The sequence below is a fragment of the Phocoena sinus genome, chromosome 10 (assembly GCF_008692025.1).
Source record: "Phocoena sinus isolate mPhoSin1 chromosome 10, mPhoSin1.pri, whole genome shotgun sequence".
NCBI classification, from domain to species: Eukaryota; Metazoa; Chordata; class Mammalia; order Artiodactyla; family Phocoenidae; genus Phocoena; species Phocoena sinus.
In genome coordinates, this window is record NC_045772.1 from 17,561,500 (window position 1) to 17,588,026 (window position 26,527).

At 49.0% G+C, this 26,527-nt stretch overlaps 1 protein-coding gene across 11 annotated transcripts in view; it reads right to left on the minus strand.

Moving 5' to 3' along the window:
* Positions 1-26,527, minus strand: part of CHST11 (carbohydrate sulfotransferase 11) — a 287,104-nt gene that overhangs the window by 58,324 nt on the left and 202,253 nt on the right. For 7 of the 11 annotated variants that reach the window (XM_032646811.1, XM_032646809.1, XM_032646814.1 and 4 more), the window contains one exon: positions 9,089-9,118. The exons of the other annotated variants lie outside the window; for them this stretch is intronic. In XM_032646811.1, coding sequence (XP_032502702.1) covers positions 9,089-9,118 — 30 coding nt within the window. The remainder of the gene's footprint in view (positions 1-9,088; positions 9,119-26,527) is intronic. 11 annotated transcript variants of the gene reach the window in all.

Here is a 26,527-nt window from a genome sequence, read left to right on the forward strand (position 1 = left end):
GCAAGAAAATACTGGGACCTCCTACAAAAGAAAGCTCATCCATAAACAAGGGAAAAAAATCAAATCCATTTGGAAACTTCAGGCACCGTGTGACAAGGAACATCTATCTTTAAAAAAGCATTTATGGGGCATCTCAGGAAATGTATGCAGTGGACAAGCTCATCTTGGCATGAATACGGGTTTACTGAACACGACACGGCTGCTCCAGGGAAGATGTGAGAATACGATCTCCCTCCCCTGCAAATATTTTAGCATTGTCTCAGGATACTGAAATGGAAGTTTCCAGTGAAGCGCGAAGCTACATTATACATGAGATGGCTCGATACAAAGCAGGTACTGGACTACAGGCAGACTTTGCAAAGGAGGCACCAAGTGCTGAGTGGCCCAACGCTTAACCCGACCCACAATCCCACCCAGCCTTGCCCACGTCAACACAAAAGAGTGGAGTTTTAGGAGATGGGACAGATTTTAGAGTGGTTTACCGGAGAGAGCTGCTGAACCGCCAAAATCCCACCTGCAAACACACCCAAGTGAGAGGGCTGGGAGGTTTCCCCTTCATCTTTTTTTTTTTTTTCGGTACGCGGGCCTCTCACTGTTGTGGCCTCTCCCGTTGCGGAGCACAGGCTCAGCGGCCATGGCTCACGGGCCCAGCCGCTCCGCGGCATGTGGGATCTTCCCGGACCGGGGCACGAACCCGCGTCCCCTGGCATCCGCAGGCGGACTCTCAACCACTAGGCCACCAGGGAAGCCCCTCCCCCTTCATCTTAAATTGAGGGAGGTTGGCTTTGAAATCACCAAAGAATTTAATATATGTGCCTCCCCACCATTTATAAGGGCCACATCTACCCAATGTCTGAGGCTCAAATCTGCCACTTCTTAGCAGCTTTGACAACAAACAACGCTTGCTGAACTGGAGAGCAGCCCGCCCTCTCAGACTTCATCAGGGAAGAGATGGATGTGGCTTCCCAAGGACCAGATGGGGGCCCCACTCAAGGAGGGCCCTCAAGGCTCATCCCTTGCATGGTACCCATGCCACACATGGACCACCTGCATGGTAACTATGGAATTCCCAATCCTGAGAAACGAGGTGGCAGCAACAAACTGGAACAGAGCCTCGTTATGGAAAATGAAGGTGAGAGATCCTTAGGGACAGAGAAGTCTCCAAACAACCCACGAAACAGAGACCCTGCTGGAAGCGTCTGCTGGGTCTAGAGAGAGACAAGGCCAACTCAAGACTGCGTAATTCATGCAAGAATCTTCTTGCGTCTTTCCCACTCCTCCCGCCCCCCTCACTTAAAAGCTCAAGGCAGAGACAGCGCAGATCCTGACCCAGCTGTTCCCCAGCTGCAGGAGCAGGCCAGCTGAGTGGGAGGGAGAGGGCTCGACTTTAAATGAAAAATCAAAAACTCGCTTTTTTGAAATAAAATTCGCATGCCATACAACTCACCCACTTCAAGTGTCCTGTTCAATGGGTTTCAATATTCACAGAATTGGACATCCATCATCACGATTCATTTGAGGACATTTTCATTACCTCAAAAAGAAACCCGTACCTATCAGCGCTCTCCTTAGCTATCACCCTCCAGCCCCTGCCCCCCACCCCACCCCAAGCCCTAAGCAATCATTAAACTACTTTCTGCCTCTATGGATTTGCCGATTCTGGACATTTCACAAAACTGGAATCATACAGTTTGTGGTTCTCTGTGATGGCTTCTAAATGAAAGAACCATACATGCTGACCAGACATCCCAGCCCTGCAACTTTCTGGGTTCTTCGACAGCCCCTTCCTCCGAGGGAAGTGGTAAGGATTAAATGAGATGTGCCCAGTTAACCACTGTGTTTGAACCAGTTCACTCAGCCTCCCCAGCTCTGCCCTGAACTGGCAGAGAAACAAATCTCCCAGCATGCCTGGCAGTGGCAGTGTCATGATTCAGATAACACCTGAAAACCTCTATGAGGGCGGTGTCTATCTCCTTCACTCTCCTGTCCCCAAAGGCACCTGGCACGAGCCGGGCATATGTCAGAGACTCAATAAACATTCATTTGTTGGCTGATGACAGAGGGAAGCAGAGAGGATGCCGTGGAGCCCACGGGGGCGCGTGGCGGGTCTGTGGGCAGCGCAGTTCACGGGCTCCCCACACATGGACTTGGGCTTGGGATGGCCAGGGGGCAGTGCCAGGTGGCAGACAAACTCCGCTGCTTTCTGCTTACGTTTTATGCATTTCTTCGTTTTTCAGTTTCTTTGTCACTGACACCTGCTGCTCTGTATTGTTCTGGAGGCAAAATGTAAGGCAGAAGATACCTGGGATGTGTTATTCCTCCCCACCCTGGCTGCTCTGTTGGGACGTGCCTTGTCCTTGGACCAGGACTGCCATCCCACTCCATCCTGGTGACCTTTCTCTTTCCCCCTACGTTCACGACTCTTGTCATCTCCTCCCCTATGGCCAGAGGCCATGAAACTATGAAGGTGAAAATGACACAACCTTTTCAACTGATGTGCCCCAGGGAGACCCCAGGGGGCCCCAATGCAGGTAACATGGGATCCTTATACCAGAGCCTTCCAGAGATGGGGAAGCTGCTCTTTATAACACAGGAGTGAGAGTGGATCCATCCCAAAAGTTACAGATGTTATTTCAAAGGAGGATCTTTTTTTTTTTTTTTTTTTTTGTAGTACGCGGGCCTCTCACTGTTGTGGCCTCTCCCATTGCGGGGCACAGGCTCCGGACGCGCAGGCTCAGTGGCCATGGCTCACGGGCCCAGCCGCTCCACGGCATGTGGGATCTTCCCGGACCGGGGCACGAACCCGTGTCCCCTGAATTGGAAGGCGGACTCTCAACCACTGCGCCACCAGGGAAGCCCCAAAGGAGGATCTTTAAATGGCAGAGAGAGAGTGGTTTTCCAGGGAGAGCCCAGCCTGGCTTCTGTGTGCTCCCAGAGGACAGCACGGGGTGGTGTGGGGTGGATGGGGGTACGGGGGAAGATGCAGCCTTGGGGGATAGAGTGCGTGACAAGCTTCGTCAGCCACCGTGCCCGCACCCTCCTGTGGACCTTAGTTCCTCCTCTCAAGGCTCCTGTCTTACAAAAGAAACACGGGCCAGGGAGCTGGTCCGACATCACACAGAGGGGCACGGCGGGTCCTGACGCTCCTGCTGGGGCAGCTGGCGAGTACGCCATGCCCGCTCTCAGCTCATTCCACTGCCTCCTGACCCCTGTGAGGGAGGTGTGACCTACCCCAGTTCCCAGGTGAGGGATCAGGCTCTGTGAGATGGAGGGTTCTGACCCAGGTCACTCAGCCAGTCAGTGCGAGTTCAAATGCAAGTTTGTCCCTGCGAAGCCTGTGGACTCGCCCAGCCTGACTACCCGTGGACGCTGGTCAGGGGCAGGCTGGGCTCTGCGGGTGCCCCTGTCTGAGTGCCCGTCTGAAAATGGTCCGGGAGTCTCCACAGTGGAGGGGGGCACCGTGCACAAAATGGAAAAAGTAAGGATGTTCCTGAGTGGGTATAAGTGTATGTGTGTGCATGCATGTGCGTATTTATAAGGTGTCTGTTTATGTTGTTTCTGTGTCCGTGGATACACCAATGGGTTTGTATCTGTGTGTCACTGTGTACATATATGTTTGTATCTATAGATATATATTTGTGAGTATTACTGTGTGTTCATGTCTGTGTGTACGAGTGTGTGTTTGTGTGTGTACAGAGTGTGTATGTGTCTGGGTGCATGTGTGTATGTGTCAGTGTGTGCTTGTATGTGGCTGGGTGTGTATCTGCGTGACTGTGTATATGGGTGTGCGAGTGTGTAAATAATCCCATGCGTGTCAGGAGAGACTTAGGAGATTGGGTCCCCTCTGCAGCAGAAAATTATTCATTTTTTTCAGTTAATAGGAAACAAAGGAATCTTTTCTTAAAGTTTGGCTTTGGGGCCCCAGAATGTAAACTTTATGTAACTATGTTTACAGTCTCTGAGGGAAGAATGTGCCTTTTGAAGATCGAGCCTGAGAAAACTTAGAATTCACTGTTGAGTTTCAAACTTTTCTGACTACTCCACAGTGAGAAATAAAGTGTGTCATTGCATATATATGGGATATATGTACATGCATGTATACATTTTTCTTAAAACAATACTCACCCTTACCATGTATAATGCACTCTGATATTTTAAATTCTTTTCTATTTCATTTTTTTAAACGCCAGCTAAACTTATGTCACAACCCACCAATGGGACATGACCTGCAGTTTGAAAAACACTGGTCTACAGTGATTCCTCCCCCAGCTCTATTATAAAGCAATTTCATCCATCCATTTACCAAACAAACATAGAGCGGTTACTGTGTGCCAACTACTTGTCTAGGTTCTCGGGAAACAAGTTTCCTGCCCTCCTGGCACTTTCATTCTAAAGGAGAAAATAAACCACAAACCCCAAAACACTTAAGATAATGTCAGGTGGTGACAAAATCTCTGAAGGTAATTCAGTGGCTGCTCAGAGAGGACTTCCCGGAGGAGGTGACCTGAGTGATGAAAAGGAGCTGGCCATGGCAAGAGGCAGGGGAGAAGGGCTATCCTGTATTTTGTCTCCAGTCTCCACTGTCACAGGTTAGAAACTGACCTTGATTCAGACACCAGTCACGGTTCTGTCTGTCGCTCCCCAGCCCGGCTCTCCCCTCGCCTTTTAGCTGCATGTTGCCCCAAGTGCTCCATATTAGAATTTGGCAGCCCTACACTGGCTCATAGTCATTCTTTCCCTGGAACATTTCAAAATAACATTTGGATTCCATATATACGTGTTAGCATACGGTATTTGTTTTTCTCTTTCTGACTTACACACAGACATAGAGAATGGACTTGAGGACACGGGGAGGGGGAAGGATAACTGGGACAAAGTGAGAGAGTGGCACGGACATATATACACTACCAAATGTAAAACAGATAGCTGGTGGGAAGCAGCCGCATAGTACAGGGAGATCAGCTTGGTGCTTTGTGACCACCTAGAGGGGTGGGAGGGAGGAGATATGGGGATGTATGTATACATATAGCTGACTCACTTTGTTATACAGCAGAAACCAACACACCATAGTAAAGCAATTATACTCCAATAAAGATGTTAAAATAAAATAACAGAATTAATCAGACCAAGCGTTATTAAGACAAACTCCCTGAAGACACAGTCAATCTTGTGGAGGGTGGTTCGACTGCTCAGTAAGGCTCAGAAATGAAGGGGCAGAAGGCCAGGCAATGGGGCTCAGAGAACACGTGTAGGAAAGCTCACGTCAAAAGCAGCAAAGATGGTGGGCAAGCCTCCCCCTCGAGGCTGGCATTGCTTCTCCAGGGCTGTCTGCGTGGCCAGCTCCCTCTCTGCCTGGTCAGATTCTTGCTTAAACGCCATCTATTCAGCAAGCCTGCCCTGCACACACTATTTAAACTGCAGCCCTCCCTCCTGACTTACCTATTTGACTTGTTTATCTGATTACCTGGCTCCTCATCTAGAATGTTAATTCTACAAGGGTCACTTTTATTCCCTAGCTAGTACACAACCGGTGCTCAAAATAAATAGCTGTTGCACGGGTCAATAACACTCCCATTTACTGCGCACCTGCTATGCTCTGGGCTCTGTACCAACATGGTCTCTAGTGCTCTCAGAAACTGTGCAAGGTGTGTATTATCATTCCCATTTTAGAGATGATAAGATGAAGGCTCAGAGAGACATAATAAATGCAGTGAGTAAGTGACAGATTTGGAGCTGAAACCTGGGTCTCCCTGACTTCAAACCCACCATGATGTTCTCACTCACAAAATAAGAACGTTGCATACTAAGCGAAGTAAGTCAGAAAGAGAAAGATAAATACCATATGATATCACTTATATATGGAATCTAAACTACAACACAAATGAACATATCTACAAAACAAAAACAGACTCACAGACATAGAGGACAGACTTGTGGTTGCCAAGGGGGAGGTGAGAGGGGGAAGGGAAGGACTGCAAGTTTGGGACTAGCAGAGGCAAACTATTATCTATAGGATGGATAGATACCAAGGTCCTACTGTATAGCACAGGGAGCTATACTCAATATCCTGTGATAAACCATAATGGAAAAGAATATGAACAAGAATACATATACGTATAACTGAGTCACTTTGCACCACAGCACAAGTTAACACAACATTGTAGACCAACAATACTTCAATAAAATTAAAAAAAAATAAGAATGTGGCATAAACCAGATGACCCACACCAAGACCCTTCCAAAAGCAAGCTCCGCGGGCACAGAGCGTGGTTCTTTGTTTTGCCTAAAAAGGGCGTGTGGTAAATCAGCAGCAGAGATGCTTCTCTGACCAACAGCTGGGTCAGCTCCTCCTCCTCCGAGGGCAGTTTCATGGTGTAGTTTTATTTATAAGCAGTTTCCATGCGTTTGTTTTCCAACACACTGGGGCACATGGAACATAAACGGGCAGAAACTCTCATGCACTGAATACCCACTACCGGGTGCCCTGCGGTTGAAGCCGGGCGTGCAGCTCTGCGTGCCTCTCGGGGTGGTCCTAGGGGACAAGGGGGCCCTGGGAGGGGACACAACAACCTTCCATTTCCCTCTGTACCTCAGGAACAAACAGCCAAGGTCGAATTAACCAGCGGAGACCTCTGAAGGCTGGCGTTCTGGGACACCAACAGAGTGGTTTTGCTTGGGGACAGCAGCTGCTTCAAATTAGAAGCTACTCTAAACAGCAGATTCACAAGGTTTTTCTGCCCCGGAGAGAGACCAAGAGAGACTCGGGCCACAGCCTTCATCTTCAGACTCTGGCGCAAAAGCTTCCAGTGGAGGGGTCAAGAAAGGAAAGGCCAGAAGCGGTGACAGCCGAGGCAGAAGGTCCCAACACCCCCCTTCCCTGACCATCGGCAATTCCCAGAATGCTTGGGCAGAGCCTGAGCGCCCAAGGTGATGGCAGTCAAGCCCGGCACAAAGGAATCATCTCTGCAGGGGAAGCTGCCTCCATCTGGTCACCTGCTCACTTTCCCCATGGTCTCAGCCACCCCATCAGCTTGGTCAGGGGTTCAATTCCTACCAGGAGACCTTATCCCTGGCTTTCCTGATGTCTGAGCTTGGAGCCAGGAAGTGAGGGTTAGGCCCTGGGGAAGGGACCCAAGCAGGGGTAGTTCCCCAGGCTGGTGGAGCAGTGAGGGCAGGCAGGAGACCTTGCCTCAGAGGACACAGAAATGATGGGCTCCCAACTGTTTCTCAAACGGTTCAGTTCTCATGGCCTGGACCAGGCGGGGTGTGCACTGCCTCACCTCTACATTTTCAGCTCAAAAAACCTTTGAGTTCCCACTTGGTGCAAGGCACTGGGCCAGGCCCTGGACATGTAGCCCATTGACCAACCTGAGTGTCTGCTATGAATTAGACCCCGAGGATCCACGGTAAGAACACAGCAGTAACTAAAAGCTAATGAGCCAGGCACTGCCCTAAATGCTTTTCACATGTTAACTCATTAATCCTCAAAGCATCACAAGTGATTCCTCAGAAGCTAACCACGAGTGTATCTGGTGAAGCAGGACAGAGGCCAGTTGGGCGTGTGCCTGGCGTGTCTGAGGAAGCACAGGGAGCCTGGAATGAACGGGGTGGTGAGCGCCAGGCCTCCCAGGCCTCGGGGAGGACCTGGGCCTTCACAGTGAGGTGGAGGTGTGCGTGCAGGAGTGACGTCATCTGACTTAGGTTCCAGAACAGCTCTGGCTAAAGCATTAGAATGTTCTTTGGTGGCGAAAAGGGTGGAAGCAAGGATGGTCCAGGCGAGACTGCAGGAACGAGACAGCAGGCGGGGTGGGGAGAAGCCACTGCCTTCCTGGTCTGTTTTGAAGGCAGAGCTGAGAGCAACTGTGTCTTGGCTGAACACGTGGCATGAAAAAAGAGGGTGTCCACACGGGCTCTGAGGATTCTGTCCTGAGCAGCTGGAAGGAGGGGGCTACCAGGCGCCGAGGTGGCAGATGTGAGCTGAGCGGCTTTCGGCAGCTCCTGGCATGTTAAATGTGCAACGTCCAGTGAAGACATCCAAGAAGCAGATGGGGAGACAAGACTGGAGCCCAGGGGACCCATGTGTCAGCCAAATAATGCTCTGAACAGGAACTACCGATGCTTCATTCAACAAATACCCTGTTGTGCACCTACTATGGGCTGGCACTGTTGTAGCGGATGCAACAGGGAACGAAAAGACAGCCCCAGCCCAGCGAGTTTCCAAGAACCAGCAGGCATGGGAGGGCATGTTGACAAGGGAAGGTGCCCAGAGAGCCTGAGCGGCCAGGAGATCAGCCCTGACCACCCGCCTGCTGAGCCCCCCAGGTGCCCCGGGGCCCAGGCCCCTCCCTGGGGGCAGCGCCCAGCCGCTGCTAGTGCACGAGGAGGAGGAGGACGCCAGGCTCGCATCCCATCTGATCGGTGTCCTATCTGCTGGAATCCATCATCGACTCTCACTGACCCGCTGTCTGCCCTTGGAAAGATACCTAAACTGCACTGTCTGAGCCAACACCAGCGAGGACGAATAGCAGGGGACCAGCTAATGTTTCCAACATGTTTTAAGACACTGCCGGGGGCAGGGACGATTCAGAGAAGGAGCTGAGAGACCAGGGGAGAGAGACGACCTGCTGCAGTGGGCTGGAGGTCTTTCGACCTCCTGGCACGAAGGGCTGTCTGAGCCCTTCTGGAAGCTTCCTGATGGACCCTGAGGAATCACCTGGGCTCAGTTCTCCAACACCCATCCCATAGGCCTGCAGCTTCGTGTCTGTGTTCAGCGCTCAGGTTCAGGGCCGCCTGGGTTTCTGACCTCGCTAGCTGTGTGACTTTGGGCAAAGGACTCAACCTCTGTGTGCCTCAGTTTCCACATCTATAAATCAGGACTGCTGTGAACTCTCACAGAACTGCTGAGAGGATTCAGTGAAATAGTACAGAGCATGATCTAGAACAATGTCTGTCACAGAGTGAAGCACTCCCCAACCGTTAGCAGTTATTATTTACCGAGCGCCTAGCAGGTGCTGGCATTAGGGTGTCTTTGAAGTGGGCCACAGACAACTTGTAAATGGCAGGCAAAGGAGACGCTATCGTGACTTACCCAAGGTGGAGAAACTCTCTCCAAGGATCTCTGAAAATGGAAGAGAGAAGAATTTCTCAGCCTGCTTGTCAAACGAATAAAAGGTGGACGTTTTAGAATCCGGGTGAGCTTGGCACCCACGTGACCCTGAGCTTGGTGCAGCACGTGAACCTGTGAGTCCTGCCCGCCCCAGCCCAGCCTGGCTACAGCAGTGAGTGTCTGCTGAGTCCACCCTGACCCAACCCCAGGAGACGTCGGCCTGGAGAAACACTGGAGCCCAGGGCTGGGGGAGGGAACCATAGGACAGTCTGTGGCCAGGGTCACATGGCTGTGCCCCTGCCATGTCCCAGCACCGCAGCGGGTGTCAGGCTCCACCTTCCCTGCCCACTCTCGCCAGAACTGAACATGCAGACCGGGCTTGGGGCGGCCCAGGTCCCGTCTTCCTGTCTAATTTCCTGCTGCAGCCCTGACTTTCCATTCTGAAGTCTCACCTGGAGGGACCTCGCCGGTCTCGCAAAATGCTGACCATTCCTGAATGCTGCACCTTGAGCCCCTGCTAGTCTCCTGCATGATAGGGAGCTCCATTCACCCAGGTAGCTCAGCCCACCATCCCAGCTTTAATCATCACCAGACCCCTCTTATGCTACAAGGACAGCCCACCCACGGTGTGCCTGAGGGGCACGCTTCACAGAAAGTGGCAGTCTTCTGGTTTCAACCCCAGTGATTTGTTTTTGCCTGATTTTCAAGAACGCTGGGGAGGAAAATGTCTTATTATAGGCAAAGAAGATTTTCAGACACATCAGAAGAAATGATCCCATCACTCGAATGGAGAGAAGTGGAGGTGGTAGAAGAAGCAGAGGACTTGTGGGCAGAAAGACTTGAGTTTGGATTCACTTGGTAGTAGGTCAACCTTGGACTCAGCCTTGGAGACTCAGCTTCTCCATGTGTCAAATGAAGTAGTTACAAAGATGAAATGAGACCACACGTGTAACGAACGTGTAACGGGACTAGACCACGGAAGGCATTTAGCATTACTATTACGATTGCTGCTGCTGTTACGTTTTGCCTGGCCAGCCCCTCTGACTCTCCCGTTTTGAATCTTATGACTGCTTACACCCTTATTCTTTTTGCTATGCCATTTTCCCTAAAAGCTGCTATAATGGGGGGAAAACTTTCTCTGGGATATGGGGTGATATCCCAATAATGTCTGGCCCAGCGTGGGTATGGAATAAAGGTTTTGAAAATGAAATCAATAGTATAATCATATATATATGAATTATGATATATAATTAATTATATATAATAATATATTACCAGGTGCCAGGTACCGTGCTAATTGCTTTGCATACATTATTTTCATGTAACCCTCTCCCCATCTTACATGAGTTAATTATTAGCATTTTCCCCATTTTACAGATGAGGAAAATTAGGTACTGGGTTAACCTGCCCAAAGGTACATAACCAGTAAGATGCGGGGGGAGGGATTTGAACCTAGATGATCTGACTTTGTTAATTGCCCTTTTGACCACCACATGGCCTCATGAATATATAATTTTCAGTGCAAATGTAGGAGCGGGAAAACAACCTCACTGATGTTTAATCTGATATTGCTAGAGTTGAGTCATCAATTATGTGTGATGGGATAAAAATGAATAATACATTCCAGAAGTTATGCGGGGACAGCTGTAAGAAAGACGGGCGTTGCAGCGAGACTATTCCTGGCTCTAAGTGAGACCAAGAAACAATCCGGGAAGGGCTGCAACAGAAGATGAAATTATAGAGGGTTCCCAGTGAGGCTTCTGACCCCACCGCTCGGTAAGCTGGGGACACCATTATTTCCTGCCCCCAGTGAGCAATGTTTTGCAGTCCCTGGAAGTAGAGAACTAAAATCCTTTTTCCAAATCACTGGAGATCTAACTGGAAGCGGATAACAGGGCTCCGGTTACTCGCTTATTTTACACATGAGAAAACCTGAGGCCCAGGGAAGTGAAACAGCTTGTCTGAGGTCCCACAGTAGATAAGAGGAAGCCATGTGTTAGTGATCAACCTCATTCATTCATTCATCCAACAGACACTTAATGAACACCGACTGTCTGAAATTTACCGGGAGGCAAGCACCCTGTTCTCCGTGACTCAACAATCCAGACCGGCGACGTCCCACAGAGATGTAATGCAAGCCGCACTTGTACTTCACAGTGTTCTAGCAGCCACATCAAAAAAATAAAAAGGGGCTTCCCTGGTGGCGCAGTGGCTGAGAGTCCGCCTGCCGATGCAGGGGATGCGGGTTCGTGCCCCGGTCCAGGAAGATCCCACATGCCGCGGAGCAGCTGGGCCCGTGAGCTATGGCCGCTGAGCCTGCGCGCGCGTCCGGAGCCTGTGCTCCGCAACGGGAGAGGCCACAACAGTGAGAGGGCTGCGTACCACCAAAAAAAAAAAAGTAAAAAGGAACAGGTGAAATCAACAATTCATTTAACTCAGTAGGTCCAAAATATAATTGTTGTAATTAATATTTGACAAATATTAACGAGGGATTTTCCTTTTTGAGGGTACCAAGTCTTTGAAATTCAGTGTGTATTTTACACTTACAGCACGTCTCACTTTGGACTGACTACAGTGAGTTTCTAAAATACAGCCCGGTCATTTATGGTGCCTAATAGGGATTGACCAGATAGCAATTGAGGACTCTTCTCTAATTCATATGGTCTAGGACAAGCTTGATCTGAATTAGCAAAATCTGAATTAAAGACAACATTTGATAACATTCAGTAGAATTATTTGAAAAATAGAGTAAACGCAAAAGGGTGCTTGCTTTAGATAAGATTTCCTGATTAAAAAGTCATTGGCACACGCTACGTTAAACTCTTTAAAAACTAATTAATTTTCTTAAGATTAAACAAACCTTCAATCATGTCTCCGGCACTAATTTGCTCAACAGAAAACTCCCTTAACAAATAATGGACAGTTGGGTGGCAGCGGTACCTGTGCTGAACAGGTAAGTGCAGCAATGAAGGAGTTGGGAGACATTCATTAAAAGCTTTAATCAAGCACCTTCTGTATGCCAGACATGGCCCTCAGTCCTGAGGCTACAGAGGTGAATGAGGATGGGTCATGCTCTGGAGTAGCTGGCAAGATGGGTAATGATGTGCAAAGCTCTATGGGAACACAGGAGGGAAAGGATCAGTTCTGCCTCAGAGCACTGGGAAAGCTCCTCAGACAGGAATTGAGCTGAGCTTCAAGCGACCACAAAGTGTTTAACAGGTGGAGACCAGGAACCTCGGCAGAGGGAGTGAGAACACTGTCACGAGTGTTTGGAGAACTGTGGGCAAGGAGACTGGATGCCTGGGGTGGGGTGGAGAAGGTGGAAAGGATGCTGGGGAAAGGGGTTGGAGCTGGGATGGAGAAATGCCTTGAAGGCCAGGCTAAGGCATTTGGATTCGGTCCAGCAGGTAACAGGAGCCATAACTGTAGTTACAGGGTTGCACATAGCAGGGCTTCAGTCAATGATGGATGAATAAATGGGTTGATAAATGATTGTAGGAAATGAACGGAAGTCTTAAAAGGGGGTGGGGTGGGTATTGAAGCCGGGAAGCCAGTGAGGTTGAGGGGCAGCTGTCCAGCTGAGAGGCGCGTAATGAGACTCGGACCAAGTGCTGACAGCAGATGGGAGATGAAGCACAGATGTTTTCAAATGACCCAGAGGAAGAAAATCCAGAGTTGGTGAAATTGCTGCAGGGAGTCACCCTCCACTTGGCTAAAGCCAATACGCAATGCTGTTGTGCTAGAGGCTGATAAGTCCCAGTTAAAAGAGAAGAGGCTCACGAAGCCAGAATGTCTAAGAGCCCCGTGGAAGGAAGACGCTGAACCTGGGATTTACAAAGCATTCCTTTTCGAGGGCAGGCTGGTGACACTTCTGTGCCAGCTCCTCATTTTTTCCCCTCATTTTACAATTTTTTCAATAGAGGTCATTCATTTGGTAAGACATGCAAAACATCTGCCAAATCAAGCGGCTGGGAGGATACGGGGAAACAGGAGCCCTCGCCCACTGCTGGTGGGTGTCTTGACGCACAGACTGTAGGGAAACTCTTGTACTTGTGCATCTGGAGGTGGACATGCACCAGAATGTTCAAATCAGTGCTGTTTCTAATGACGCCAAATTGGAAGCAACCCATGTTTCTATCTATAGAGACATGGATAAATAAAATGTGGTATGGTCATATGAAGGATAACGATACAGTAATTAAACTAAGAGATCCATGGGGCTGAACCTCAAAACACAAGGTTGAGTGGAACGGGCAAACTGAAGAATAATATATCCGGGATGACAGTACCTATATGAACTGTGGACACACACAGCTATACTATATATCATATACGGCTACACACAGTAGAAGTTAAAGTGTGAAAACACAGACTGGGATTTACATAGTATATTCAAAATAGGAGGCTGAGAGGAGGGAGATGGAAGAGGAGGTTCAAAAGAGACTTCTATGTTGATGACGATTTATCTCTATTATATGGCAGACCCATAAAAGAGCTGAAGCAAAGACGCCAAAATGTTATACTCATTAATTTGGGATGGTGAGTAAAAGATTGTTTATTATATCATTTGCTTTATCTTCAAAGAATTTCCAAATTGAGAAAAAGAAAAGAAAGAAAGAGAGGGAGAGGGAGAGAGGGAAGGAGAAAAAAGGTAGAGTGGGTGTGAACCAAGCAGGAGACTTGAGAAACTATTCTGTGAGCCCCACCAACTAGGGTCTTCACACAGCAGAGGGGGTGCAGATGGTGATTTAACATACCTAGAGGTTCCCCTGGGGTCTATGTTTTGTGTACACTCAGAATGACTGCTCTGGCAAAGGAAAAATAAACTCCTTTCCCACGTGTCCCTTTCTCAGCCCTGCACCACTGCCAAAATAGGGTGGGGGGTGTCACATCATTTATTTACACAAGGTCCTCCGTACATGTACACCTCCACTAATGTTATTCATCCCGTCAGCTCCTCCCAGGCTGTCCCACTGTTCCCAGCAGTCCAGGAACATGACTTCACAGCCAAGTGTCACATCCAAGTCACCCCTGTATGTGGCAACACCGGGTGTGCACAAGAAAGGAGAACTGTGACGGGACACACGAGGGCTGCTTCTGAACAGTGGATGCCTTCCCCCACTTCTGGCCAAGTGCTGTGGGGGAAAAGAACTTTTAAAATGATTTCATAGTAAGTTAAAGCACAGGAGGGGTAGAATTGAGCAGAAGGAAGCATTCTTGTCACTAGTTCCGAAACAAGACTGAAGTAGCTGCCTGGCGCTCCCTTTTCTGCCAGCAACGGTGCCTTAGTCTCTTTTATGTCTCCAGGGCTCTGCAGAGTAGGTGCTCAGGAAATGCTTGCTCGAGAAGTGGAACTACATGGCCACACACACGCACATGTACATATGTGTGTTTGAGAACTATGTTTCTGTTTTCATGAGTTTTATCTCTCTTAATGGGGCAATGTCACCTAATGATTAACGATGTTGATTCTGGAACAAAACTGCCTAGGTTCTGGGAACAGACATGGCACCTCTCTTTGCTCAGTACCTTCACCTCATAGCATCTTGAAGAGTTGAGCCCTTAGCACAGCAAGATAAGGCCCTTAGCACAGTAGCTGGTACATAAGAAGCACTCACTAACCGTTAGCAATTTTCACTAGTTAGTCCTCACGGCAAACCAGGTGGACAGGCAATACCATGTCCCTTTTACAGATGGGCAAAACTGAGGTTCAAAGCAGGCCTGTTACCTGCTCAAGGTTACACAATTTACTGGTAAGTGACAATGCCAGGATCTGAGGGCAGCTCATCTATCTCCAAAGAACTCTCCATACCCTTCGCTGTTGCAATTTCCCAAGAGCTGATTCAAGGACCAACAATTTCCAGAATCTTCTCTGGCTGCTTTGTCTCCCACCCAACAAAGGGTCTGGTGGGAACTCTCTCAGCCAAGCGGAAGCTCCCGACTTCTGCGACGCGGGGGTCTGGAATCTGACTCAGGCCCGGGGAACTCTAATTCCCACATCAAAGCTGAGACCTGAAAGATCGTTCTAAGTGCACACAGAGGGCAGAAAGTTCTGAGGCAAAAGGAAGACACCAATGGGCTTTCATCACTCCCCACTCACCCCAGGACTGATGCCAGAGATGAAGCCTTTGGTGACATCTCGGTCTTTTTATCCCAGGAGTTCAAAGAACCTCACACCCATTCTGCCACATTCAGGCTTCATTTTGTCGAAGTAAACATGTTCCCAGGTAGAACCCCGGCTGGCGACTCTGGTGAAGGCACATCCTACATCACATTCATTCCCTCCACCACGGCGGCATCAGGACAGGGGCTTGTGCTCGGAAATGACCACCAAAAACAGACTCACAAAGTACCTGTGAATGGTGTCCTGGCTACCAGGTATAGCTCTGATCTCTCAGAGCCTGGGGCAGTGCCTGGCGCAGAATAAGTGTGTGATGAGTGCTGAATAAGAGGAAAGGGGATCTAACCAGTGGATTCTCACTGGGCCTTCACAGCAGCCTCGGGAAGTAGGGGGTTATCATCTGTATTTTACAGGTTTAGGAAACTGAGATCCGGGGAGGGTTAGAGGTCTGTCAGAGCCTCACGGCTGCTGCGTGGGTGCAGAGATGAGCTTGAACACAGGGCTGACAGGTCTTTAGATTTTGAGCTCTGTCATGTCCTTGATACTACACCAGCATCTACATAATACACGGCAAAGCTTTCTGACAAATAGATAATGCCAGTTAAACCCGGGCAATATGGTAAATGTGGCATAACCACCCAGGGCCAAATCCAATCAGCTGCCCCTTTTCTTTGGTCCTAGGGCTAAGAATGATTTTCATATTTTAAATGATTACACTTACATGGTTATATAAGTTCCCACACAATATCCTCAATTTTGCCTCTTGGCCCACAGAGCCTACAATGTTTACTATCTGGACCTTTAAGAAAATGTCTCCAGACCCCTGATATAAACCACATCTTATTTTATTTGAGGTCCCAGAGCCTAGGGATGTGCCTGGGGCCAAAGCCAGAGACGTTCTCTCTAGACCCAGGCCTTGCTATCCCTCCAAGGTCAGCTCTCACCACAACACACTAGGCTCTGCCTGCCGAACTCCTCATCCATCAGTATCAGCGGAGTTGCCCCTTCCTCCAGGAAGCCCTCTTTGATTCCCAGAGACCAAATAAGCGTCCTTACTCTGTGCCACCGTTTTTCCCCCAGCCCTCTGTAACCCACACATGCTGGCACGTGGCATGCTGCATTGGCACTGCCACTTTCTCGTCTCCCACGCCCTGAGCCCCAGACTCTACAAGGGCAGGCGCCATTCTGTCAGGGGCAAGAAACAGTGCCATTTAGGTGATCACACATCCCTGTTTGCCTGGGATGGCCCCAGCTCAGGCCTGTTGACCTGTGTAAGTATTAATGATGCCCCTTTCATTCTCACAAGCATCCCAGTTTGGAGGAAATCACATTGCCATCCTATGTGTACAGCTTTGGGGTCAAGTCAGAGTTCTTCCACTTTCTAGCGGTGTGGCAATGGATAAATGACTTAACTTCTCTGTGTCTCAATTTCCTCCTCTGTAAAACGGAAATAATAATAGTGCTTACATCATAGGTTTGTTGTGAGGATTCAATGAGCTAATATACCTAAAACACTTAGAACAGTCCCTGACAAACTGCAGGTACTACATAAGGATGAGCTGTTGTCACTGGTCACACTGAATCCCCGATGAGTAACACACGTCTTGTCCTGGTAGACTGTCACACACACTGCCTGGATGAACAACGCCTGACCTCAGAGGTGGGGCAAAGCCAACCCCAAGGTCCAGCTTCACAGAGCTGGTCAGGGAGCATTCAGGCCAACAGGCTCACCCTCCGGCTTACCACTCCAAGGACCAAGGAGGGTGTAACTCCATCAAGTCATTCCTGGTCCCCTCTTACCTTTCTAGATGTAGGCACTGCTTTCCGCTTGATTAAAGTCCTCCCAGACTATTGTCTGTACATTTCTATGCCTCTATCATAAGTGTGCCCACAGAAAATATACTGCAATTGTCTTATGGTATATGGTATTGGACTGCAAGAATTTTTTAGCTACTTGCTTTTTTTCTTCAACAGTAGGATATGACTTTTATTAGATTAGATCTACCTTGTTCTTCCTAATTGTTGCATCGTAGTTCATAGTTTGCATAGAACACAGCTTATTTAGCTATCTGAACAATCCCCTGTTATAAGTGGTGCCTAGGACCACAATGAATATCTTGGTGAGGCCTCTTTATGCTTGGGGAAATTTTCCAAGATACTCCTCTCTCTCCTTTTTTTTTTCTTCGGTACGCGGGCCTCTCACTGTTGTGGCCTCTCTCGTTGCGGAGCACAGGCTCCGGACGCGCAGGCTCAGCGGCCATGGCTCACGGGCCCAGCTGTTCCGTGGCATATGGGATCTTCCCGGACAGGGGCACGGACCCGCGTCCCCTGCATCGGCAGGCGGACTCTCAACCACTGCGCCACCCGGGAAGCCCACTCCTCTCTATTTTAAAGCAGGCTGTTTCTCACTGTTTGCTCCATGACTGGTCAGAAGGCGGCTTTGGATGTGGGCTTTAATACTTCCCTTTTTCACAAGTTAAAAGTCAACTTTTGGGCTTCCCTGGTGGCGCAGCGGTTGAGAGTCCGCCTGCCGATGCAGGGGACACAGGTTCGTGCCCTGGTCCGGGAAGATCCCACATGCTGCGGAGCGGCTGGGCCCATGAGCCACGGCCGCTGAGCCTGCGCGTCCAGAGCCTGTGCTCCGCAGCGGGAGAGGCCACAACAGTGAGAGGCCCGCGTACCGCAAAAAAAAAAAAAAAAAAAAAAAGTCAACTTTTATTCCTACCTAAGAGGAAACAATAGTGAAGATAACATTAAAAAAAAAGTAACAATAGTTTCAGCTAATTGAAAAGAAAACTACAAATAAAGTGATCCAACCCTCAGAATGCACAAAAGATGTGACTAGAAAGGAAAGTCTCGATTTTCAAGGCCCCCCCATACATAATCTCTGGAATGCCAACTCCCCTTGAATAGAAAGCTATTAACCGAGTCTCACCTTATTTATAGGCACCGTGTTATTTTCACGAAAACTAAATCTTGCACGCTCTTTCTTTCCAGTCCTTTCTCCACTCAATTGATTTCCTGTGGCTACATGGGAATCATTTATATTTAAATCTTCACCTGAGTCCCCCAAGAGTTTGAGCCCACCTGAATGGGGAGATAATCACTCTCAGCCCAATTAAAAATGCTCTCGAGAACTTCCGGAAGACTCATCCAGCTTCCCACACAGACTCTATCCAGTTGTGACCTAAACCGTGATTTCTGCACAGTGGTATTAAATCAGAAATATACGGTAAGATTTTGTGAAAGTGGTATGTATGGGGGTGGGGGGGACGGTAAAGAGAGGTGGACAGAGAGACATTCTCAGGAGAGAGGGCTGGGAAAGCCCATGCAGGAGCAGAGCTGGGGGCAGGGACACAACTGGACACAGATGGTGCCTCTGCTGGCCTCTGTCTTCCCGATGACGGTCTTCTGGGGCTTTGCCTCTCCCAGGGTGGCTCAAACCTCTCCGCCATGTTAAAGGCCGGGTGTCTCCCCCGCCCACTCCAGCCTTGGGATGTCTCGGGCACTGATGTTAGACAGCACTTATCACAGTGCCAAGCACAGAGAAGCATATCAAATAAATAGTTACTGTTATTCATCATGTAATCAGAGTGAGTGCTCCAGAAAAGGCTGTTAAATGAATCATGAACGGACTAGGCTCACTTAGCTTCCTGGGGGTGAGTTTTGCCCCAGTCTTAACCAGGACACAGCACACAGACGAGGCTCTCACGGGGCTGTTCGACATGGGCTAGGACAGTCACCGGCCCCGCCTTCAGAAGCAGACGAAGCTTCCGCTGTGATGCTACCTGAAGGAAGCATGTTTGCTGTAGGGGGCAGCAACGGATGTACGGCCCTGAGTTTGCAGGTTGGGGCCCAATCAAGGACCAGGACGAGAGCGCCAGCAATTTCTCCGAACCCGCTTTTCTAACAGCAAACCGTTTCATCCACAGTTAAAGCCCAGCAGAATGAGTCACCCGAATGCTTGCATCTCATTTGCAAAATGGAAGGGTGGGAGCCACGGGTCTCTGAGGTTCCCTTGTGCTGTGACAGCCTTAAAGCCACACAGGGTCCCCAGTTTACAGACACGGAGATAACCACACACCTTTGTGTTTTCCGAGAATTATAAGGCCCGTCAGATGCCATGCTGCGAAGTGACACACAGAAAACATGACCACACTGTTGCCAAACTCAAGTGTGAACTCCTACCCCTCTACATACTGGCTGCGAGCAGGAAATACAGAATGACAACCCCACCTCCTACCCACCAGCAATAAACAGGAGGAAATGTGGTTGCAGTGTGATGACAGTGGCTCGTGGACCAGAAGACTGCATCTGAGTTATTTCTTAATCTCAAATCTGAAGCTGTGAAGAAAATTTTTCTTGGGTGCTGTCTGGAATATGACAGTTCTGGGCAGAAAAGTCCATTTCCTTGAAAGGAATTTTGTGCTCAACTGACCTTGGTATCCATCCTCCCATCTCACCTCACAGCATCTGTCCACTTCCAGAAGTTGTCTAAAGACCACCCTGGGATCAAAGCCTTGCCCCTGCTTTCTAGCTGTGACTGTGGGTGAGTTCTGAAGCTCTTTGGCCTCAGCTTCTTCATCTGTAAAATGGGGATCTCACAGCATCTACTTAATGGGATGGTTGGAGGGTAAAATGAGATAATCCAAGTAAAGCATTTGGCATAGTGTGGTACACAGTTAAGTGCCCAATAAATGCAAGCCATTATTATGAGTCATGATTACTGCTGTGCTATCCAGGATTTATACACATTTACTTAGTACCTCTAATGTGCAAGGTGCTTTTGAGAATTCAGTCGGCAACCATTGGCTTGAACACCCAAGTGAGAAGATGACAAGTCATAAAACACTTGGTGCGAAAATGATGGCCCCAGAAGTGCTGGTGACTGGCCTAGGCCCTGCTGGCTTCTCAATGCAACTCCTGAACCCTAGGCTCTATCACAACCCCTCTTGGTACCTGGCAACATCCAGAGAGGTTGCTGCATCAACTGTAGGTTTGTGGCATCCATATATGAGAAGGACCGTGTGCCTTGTAAGTTGGGACCTACGCACAAACAAGTCTCAATCCAACCCTACAGACGGACAGAGGGAAACCAATTCACAATAGAAAGCCTTAAAATGTAGTAGTCTCCGCAACTGCAAGCCTTGTCCAGAACCTAAAATTCTAAATCAAGAGCCCATAGAGTCAAAGACAAATATCATATGATATCACTTATATGTGGAATCTAAAAAAATAGTACAAATGAAATTATTTACAAAATAGAAACAGAGACACAGAAGTAGAAAACAAACTTATGGTTACCAAGGGGGAAAGGAGGGAGGGATAAATTGGGAGCCTGGGATTGACATATACCCACTACTATATATAAAATAGATAACTGGGCTTCCCTGGCGGCGCAGTGGTTGAGAGTCCGCCTGCCGATGCAGGGGACACTGGTTCGTGCCCCGGTCCGGGAAGATCCCACATGCCGTGGAGCGGCTGGGCCCGTGAGCCATGGCCGCTGAGCCTGCGCGTCCGGAGCCTGTGCTCCGCAATGGGAGAGGCCACAACAGTGAGAGGCCCGCGTAACGCAAAAAAAAAAAAAAAAAAAAAAAAAGATAACTAATAAGAACCTACTGTATAGCCCAGGGAACTCTACTCAGTGCTCTATAATGACCCATATGGGAAAAGAATCTAAAAAAGAGTGCATATTGTATAACAGATTCACTTCGCTGTACAGTAGAAACTTAACACAACAGTGTAAATCAACTATACTCCAATAAAAATTAAAAAAAAAAAGAGCCCATAGAGAATGACATATAGGAACTGAATTTGTGTGGGCCTAGTATGTACCAGAATCAAGTTTCCTATACGTTATGACAACAATCGTCCATCAGCTACCTGGTCTTTAGGGTCTTCTGCACTTGGGTGAGCTAGGAAATGCAGAGGACTATCTCTTAGAGAATGGCTGTCCCACAGTCTGGCACCTGGGGAACGGCCAGCCAAGCCCTGGAGCGTGGTGAGACAGGTTGAGCTGCTGTTCATTTGACTTTTAGGAAAAGTCAGGTCAACCCTATGGAATTGCTGTGTAGAAATGTTTTGAATGAATCTCTGCAGCCATCAGAAAACACCAGAGCATAAGTCTGAGAAATCCCCAGATAGCACAAGAGTGAGGGCGCAAATCAATTCAGGTTGTCAGGGAATGAATACACAGACAGCACCAGGAACTGTTATTTTGATCTGACTTTGCTCTAAAGGGAAGTCTGGGCCTGATCTCTCACCCAAAATCCTGCATCAACACGACCACAACTGTGGTGCCACCTAACGGCATTTACTAAGTGCTCTTATATGCCAAGCACCCCACATACAGTTTCACATTTAATCCTCACAGGGGTCCTCCAAGCAGGTGTTCACCTACAGGACGAAACGCAGCTCAGCTAGGCTGAGAGACTTGTCTGAGGTCACACAGCAAATTAGTGTTTGAATCCCTGGTCGCTGACTCAACATATCATGCCTCAATGATTAATGTTTAAAAATGGAAAAGGGACATTCAGATTTCATCACTGGATGATAAATCACAGCTTAATTTTTCTCAATACAAAGCACTCTAAGTGACCTGAGACAAGCATACGTATTAAGCGTCATACGTTTTTTTATACCAAACCACCTAATTTGCTTATATATAAATATCAAGGGATGGAAAAGAAGAATTTCAAGCCAAACTGAGTAACAAGCAGGCAGATCGCACCTCAGCTCTTTCAGAGACCATATATTAGGATTTTTTTTTAGGCCTTACACCTGATGCTTCTAGAACAACAAGACAGATGAGGTTTTGCAGATTTATTTCAGCATAAATTAAAGCTACGCATCTGCATGGATAAGACAGCTAAACAGCCATAAAAGCTTGGCAACCTCCAACATAAGGAAAGTAGCTTGGGAGCCGAGAGGAGGAAAGAAAAATCCACGCAGAGTTCGCTGGAGGGGTTCCAAAGTGATCACAGAGTTTACTAAGATTCTGACTTACCCTTCCATTTTAATCATAATATATTTGCAACGTGGGGGATGACAGGCAGTTTTTGGAGGGGAAGAGGTGACCCGGCTAATAATTCCTTACAGCTGTGGAGCACCAGGACTGAACAAAGGTGTCTGGCTTTTATCTTGAGCTTTCTGATGGCCCTTGGAGCTAGGGAGGGCCAGGGTTTACTGTTCTCTTTTTACAGATGACAGAATTGGGCCTGGGGAGGGAACAGGCTGTTAGCTTTGCCGTTCAAGACCAACGCTTTTTATAATGTGTCATGTTGATGCCCATCTACCCACCCACCCATTCATCCATCCATCCATTCATCCACCCATCCACCCACCCACTCACCGGTCTATTTGTATTTCCTACCAATTCCTATTTATCTTAGAATCCTTCAAGAAAGAAAGAAAACGAAGGGCTCCTTTGGAAGGGAGGCACACCCATGGGTCTGGACACAGAAAGAGTCCTTTCTTGCCAATAATGCCATCAGCTTGGGGATCTGCAGCCCTGCCCTCCCCTGGCTTCTGCCGCGTCTCCTGGCTTCTCCCTCGTTTCCACTGCTGACTGGTCTTCTGCCAGCAGTGTCCACTTGCAGTCAAGTGCCAACCATTGTGGGAACGTTCTTTCTCCTCTCTGGCCTTCTGCTAATCCACCAGATCGGTAGGACTCCAGGCCTCTCCAGGCTGCCTCTCCAGCTTGGGTTCCACGGCTAAGAAACAGCAGCGTGATGGAACTGAATCCAGGGGTGAATATCCTATAGGAATGCATTTTCCCATAGATGTCAACGCACGCGCTCAAACATTCATTCACTCACTCACTTCTTCCTTCGTTCATCCAACAAATGGCTACTAAGCTTCTACTAACTGTCCACCAATGTGCCAAGGGATACAGCAATGAAAAAGATTCAAATGTCAAATAAAACCATTCAAATAATAATTTTAAAAAATGTTCCCTTGGGGGTGGGGTGGTGAGAGTGTGGTGTCAGCAAATCAAGGATGGACCCCACCGAAGTGATAAGGTCTGGGGTAGGTGGCAGGAGAATCTCACAGTATCATACCATTTCCTGAGGAACATGAGTCCGGGCCACATGTTCTGAATGACTTACTCTGACTCCACTGAGTTGCTCTCAGCAGTTACATGAAAATCTCTCAGTGCAGCCACAGCTGGATTTAGACCTCCAGCAGCCTCGAGTCCTGACAAAAACCACACATCCTCTCAAATGTGACTGGGAGTAAAAACACGGTTACACCATAACATCCAACCCATTTCTGATTTTTCCACACGATGACTACACTGATGATTTTTTATAAATATCAAGAATTTCTCTCTCTCTCTCTCTCTTTTCTTGGGAAGTGGGGGTGCGGAACGCGTTCTCCGCTTTGCTGAAACCTCAGTATTGGATCTGCCTGTCTGCTGAGTCATTCCTCGCCGGGCAGGGCTCCGCTTTGAGCCAGGAGGCGTCAACCCCTGCTTGATGATGCTCTGCTGTCCCCCCCACCAATCCACCTCCCTCCCTGCTTCATGCCCCTCCTCTCTCCCTCTTCCACTCCCTTCTTTCCTGCCAAAGGTCAGCTGCCCTTCTGAGGTACACAGCACGTCCTTCTAGCAGATTCACACCTGCCCAAGAAGGCAGGGAGCTTATCCCCGCTAGACCAATTTGGAGATGGAGGCACGGGGCGTGCCAGGCACTGGCCCGGCGGCGCCGGCGCAGGGTTGGTGCTCAGGGACTGACCGCTGTGGCCCCAGCAGCCAGCGGGTTAGGGTCAGGAGCAGCATGTACATCCAGAACCCGATTCTCTGCACTTTCGCTACATGACGCCGCTGCCGCTGGGATCACGCATCTAAGCCACAGGTCAGCTTTCGTTCCCTAACGAGGCGGCTTCAAGGGAAAAGCCAGAGAGCATAAGGGTTAAACTTTTAGACCATAGAGAGGCCACCATTATTAACTCTAGTCTGTCTCTGTCTCTCCCTTTCTCAAAGTCACTGTGGTGAAAAGCAAGATCATAAACTCCAGAGAGATGGCAACCTTTAGTACCAGGATCTGCGCCAAGACATCATTGGGGTTTCCGACACTGGGGTAAGCAGGAGTCTACTGGAATCACTGACCCACTTGTGTCTGGTGGTCAGCGAGGGTTTCTTATCACCAAGGACAGAACTAAAACATAACAAATGCTGCTGCCGTACCTTTAGGCAGGGAAAAGCCAACAGAATATTATGGACACTGCTACGTCAACCTAGACATCTCAGTCAGAGAAACACCTGTTTAGTCCTCAACATCCCTCTCAGGTGACATTTCCTTCAGGAAGCTTGTCTGAGACTCTCGCTCCTTTACCCAATCCCACCCAGATGGAAACAGGTTTCCTTTCATTGCAGGACTTATCAGGACCTTTGGCACCCAAGGGTGCTCTCTGAATTACCAAGGACTATAGGAGGCAGTACTTCCCAACTCTTCCAGAAACTCTGGACGGTGGCGGGATGTCTTGCTGGGCTGGTGTGATGACTAATTTTATGTGTCAACTTGACTGGGCCACGGGGTGCCTAGACATTCAGTCAAATGTTTTTCTAGGTGTGTCCACGAGGGTGCTTCTGGAGGAGATTAACATTTGAATCAGTAGCCTGACTAAAGCAGCAGATTGCCTTCCCCAATGTGGGTGGGCCTCGTTCAATCAGTTGAAGGCCTGAACAGCACAAAAAGGCTGACCCTCCCAGAAAGGATCATCAGATTTTTCTGGCCTTTCAAACTGAAACGTCTTGGCTCTCCTGGGTTTCAAGCCTGCAGATCTTGGGCCTCGTCAGCCTCCATAATCATGGGACCCAATTCCTTGTAATAGATCTCTTTCCGTATATGTACATACAGACACCCTAGTGGTTCTGTTTCTCTGGACAACCCTGACTAGTACAGCTGGTATCCTGAGCGACACTGTTCAGGAAGTGTGCCTGTATTTATAGGGCTACGGTGGATATCCTGGAAGATAGCCACAGCGCCCATAAGGAGTTGGCAAGGATTCCGGCTGCACTTCTGGAAGCTACGACTTTCCGCAGGGCGGGGCTCTGTTTCACCTTTTCTCGCGCTCTGTTGTCAAGGACGCAAGGGTGGCTTCCACAGAGATGCAAGGTGCCCGCTCCCACTATGGCAGGTGTCAGTGCCGGATGTCCCTGCAGCCGGGCTCGGCTGCCACGCTCTGGCCAAGCCACGAATCCCACTCATCGTCCACGCAGGCCTGGCTTCACCATCCATGGAAACCCCCCAGGCAGGGGGGTTTGCTTTGAGGGCTCCCTCTATTCTCAACCCCTCCTCCCCGAGCCACGCACAGGGCAGAGGCCAGTGCAGAACTCAGACCCCAGAGCTCCACTCAGAGGGGACCCCGCAGTGCTCCCAGGTGGTTCTGGTCCTGAGTGGACAGCTCCCCAGGGGGTCCCAAGCTACATGTATACTATCATCCCCCCTTGCCTCTAGACTGCAGAGGAGATGCTGTGGGTCCTGAACCCCATTCACGCGGGCTGCACGGGCTGGAGGAGTTGGAAATGTCTGGAACTGAATCTTAACTCATTGACTAGCTGGGTGACATTGACCTGAATCTCCCTGAATTTCAGTTTCCTCGTCTGGAAGATGAAGATAGTAATTTCAGTCTCCTCGTCCGCCCTGACAGGTTGGTCGGTGTCCTTTCCCCCCTTCACTCATTCAGCCAACACTTATGGAGTATCTACCATGTCCCAAGCGCTCTGCTGTGGGGTAGAGACTTTATCTGGAGAATCTCGGGAGAAATAAAAATAGAACAGGGCTTCCCTGGTGGCGCAGTGGTTGAGAGTCCGCCTGCTGATGCAGGGGACACGGGTTCGTGCCCCGGTCCAGGAAGATCCCACGTGCCGCGGAACGGCTGGGCCCGTGAGCCATGGCCACTGAGCCTGCGCGTCCGGAGACTGTGCTCCGCAAAGGGAGAGGCCACAACAGTGAGAGGCCCGTGTGCCGCAAAAAAAAAAAAAAAAAATAGAACAGAGACCGTGTGGGCGTGAGGTATTCAACCTCCCCCACGTTTCTGTTTCCCAAACTGGACAAAACAGGGCAATGCTGTACTTCCCAGGACTTTGTGTATTTAAAAATAAAATGCACCCAATGATGGAGACTGAATCCCAGCAAATAAATAAAATAAGATAAAATGTAGCAGAATGCCTGACACAGGGTAGATGCTCAATTAATGTTCGTAGCAACTCTCTGAAAATATAAAATGCAGTCTCTAGCTCCCACTTTGTTCTTCATGTTCCTTAGCGCCCTTGACAATCATCAGGAAGAAATGGG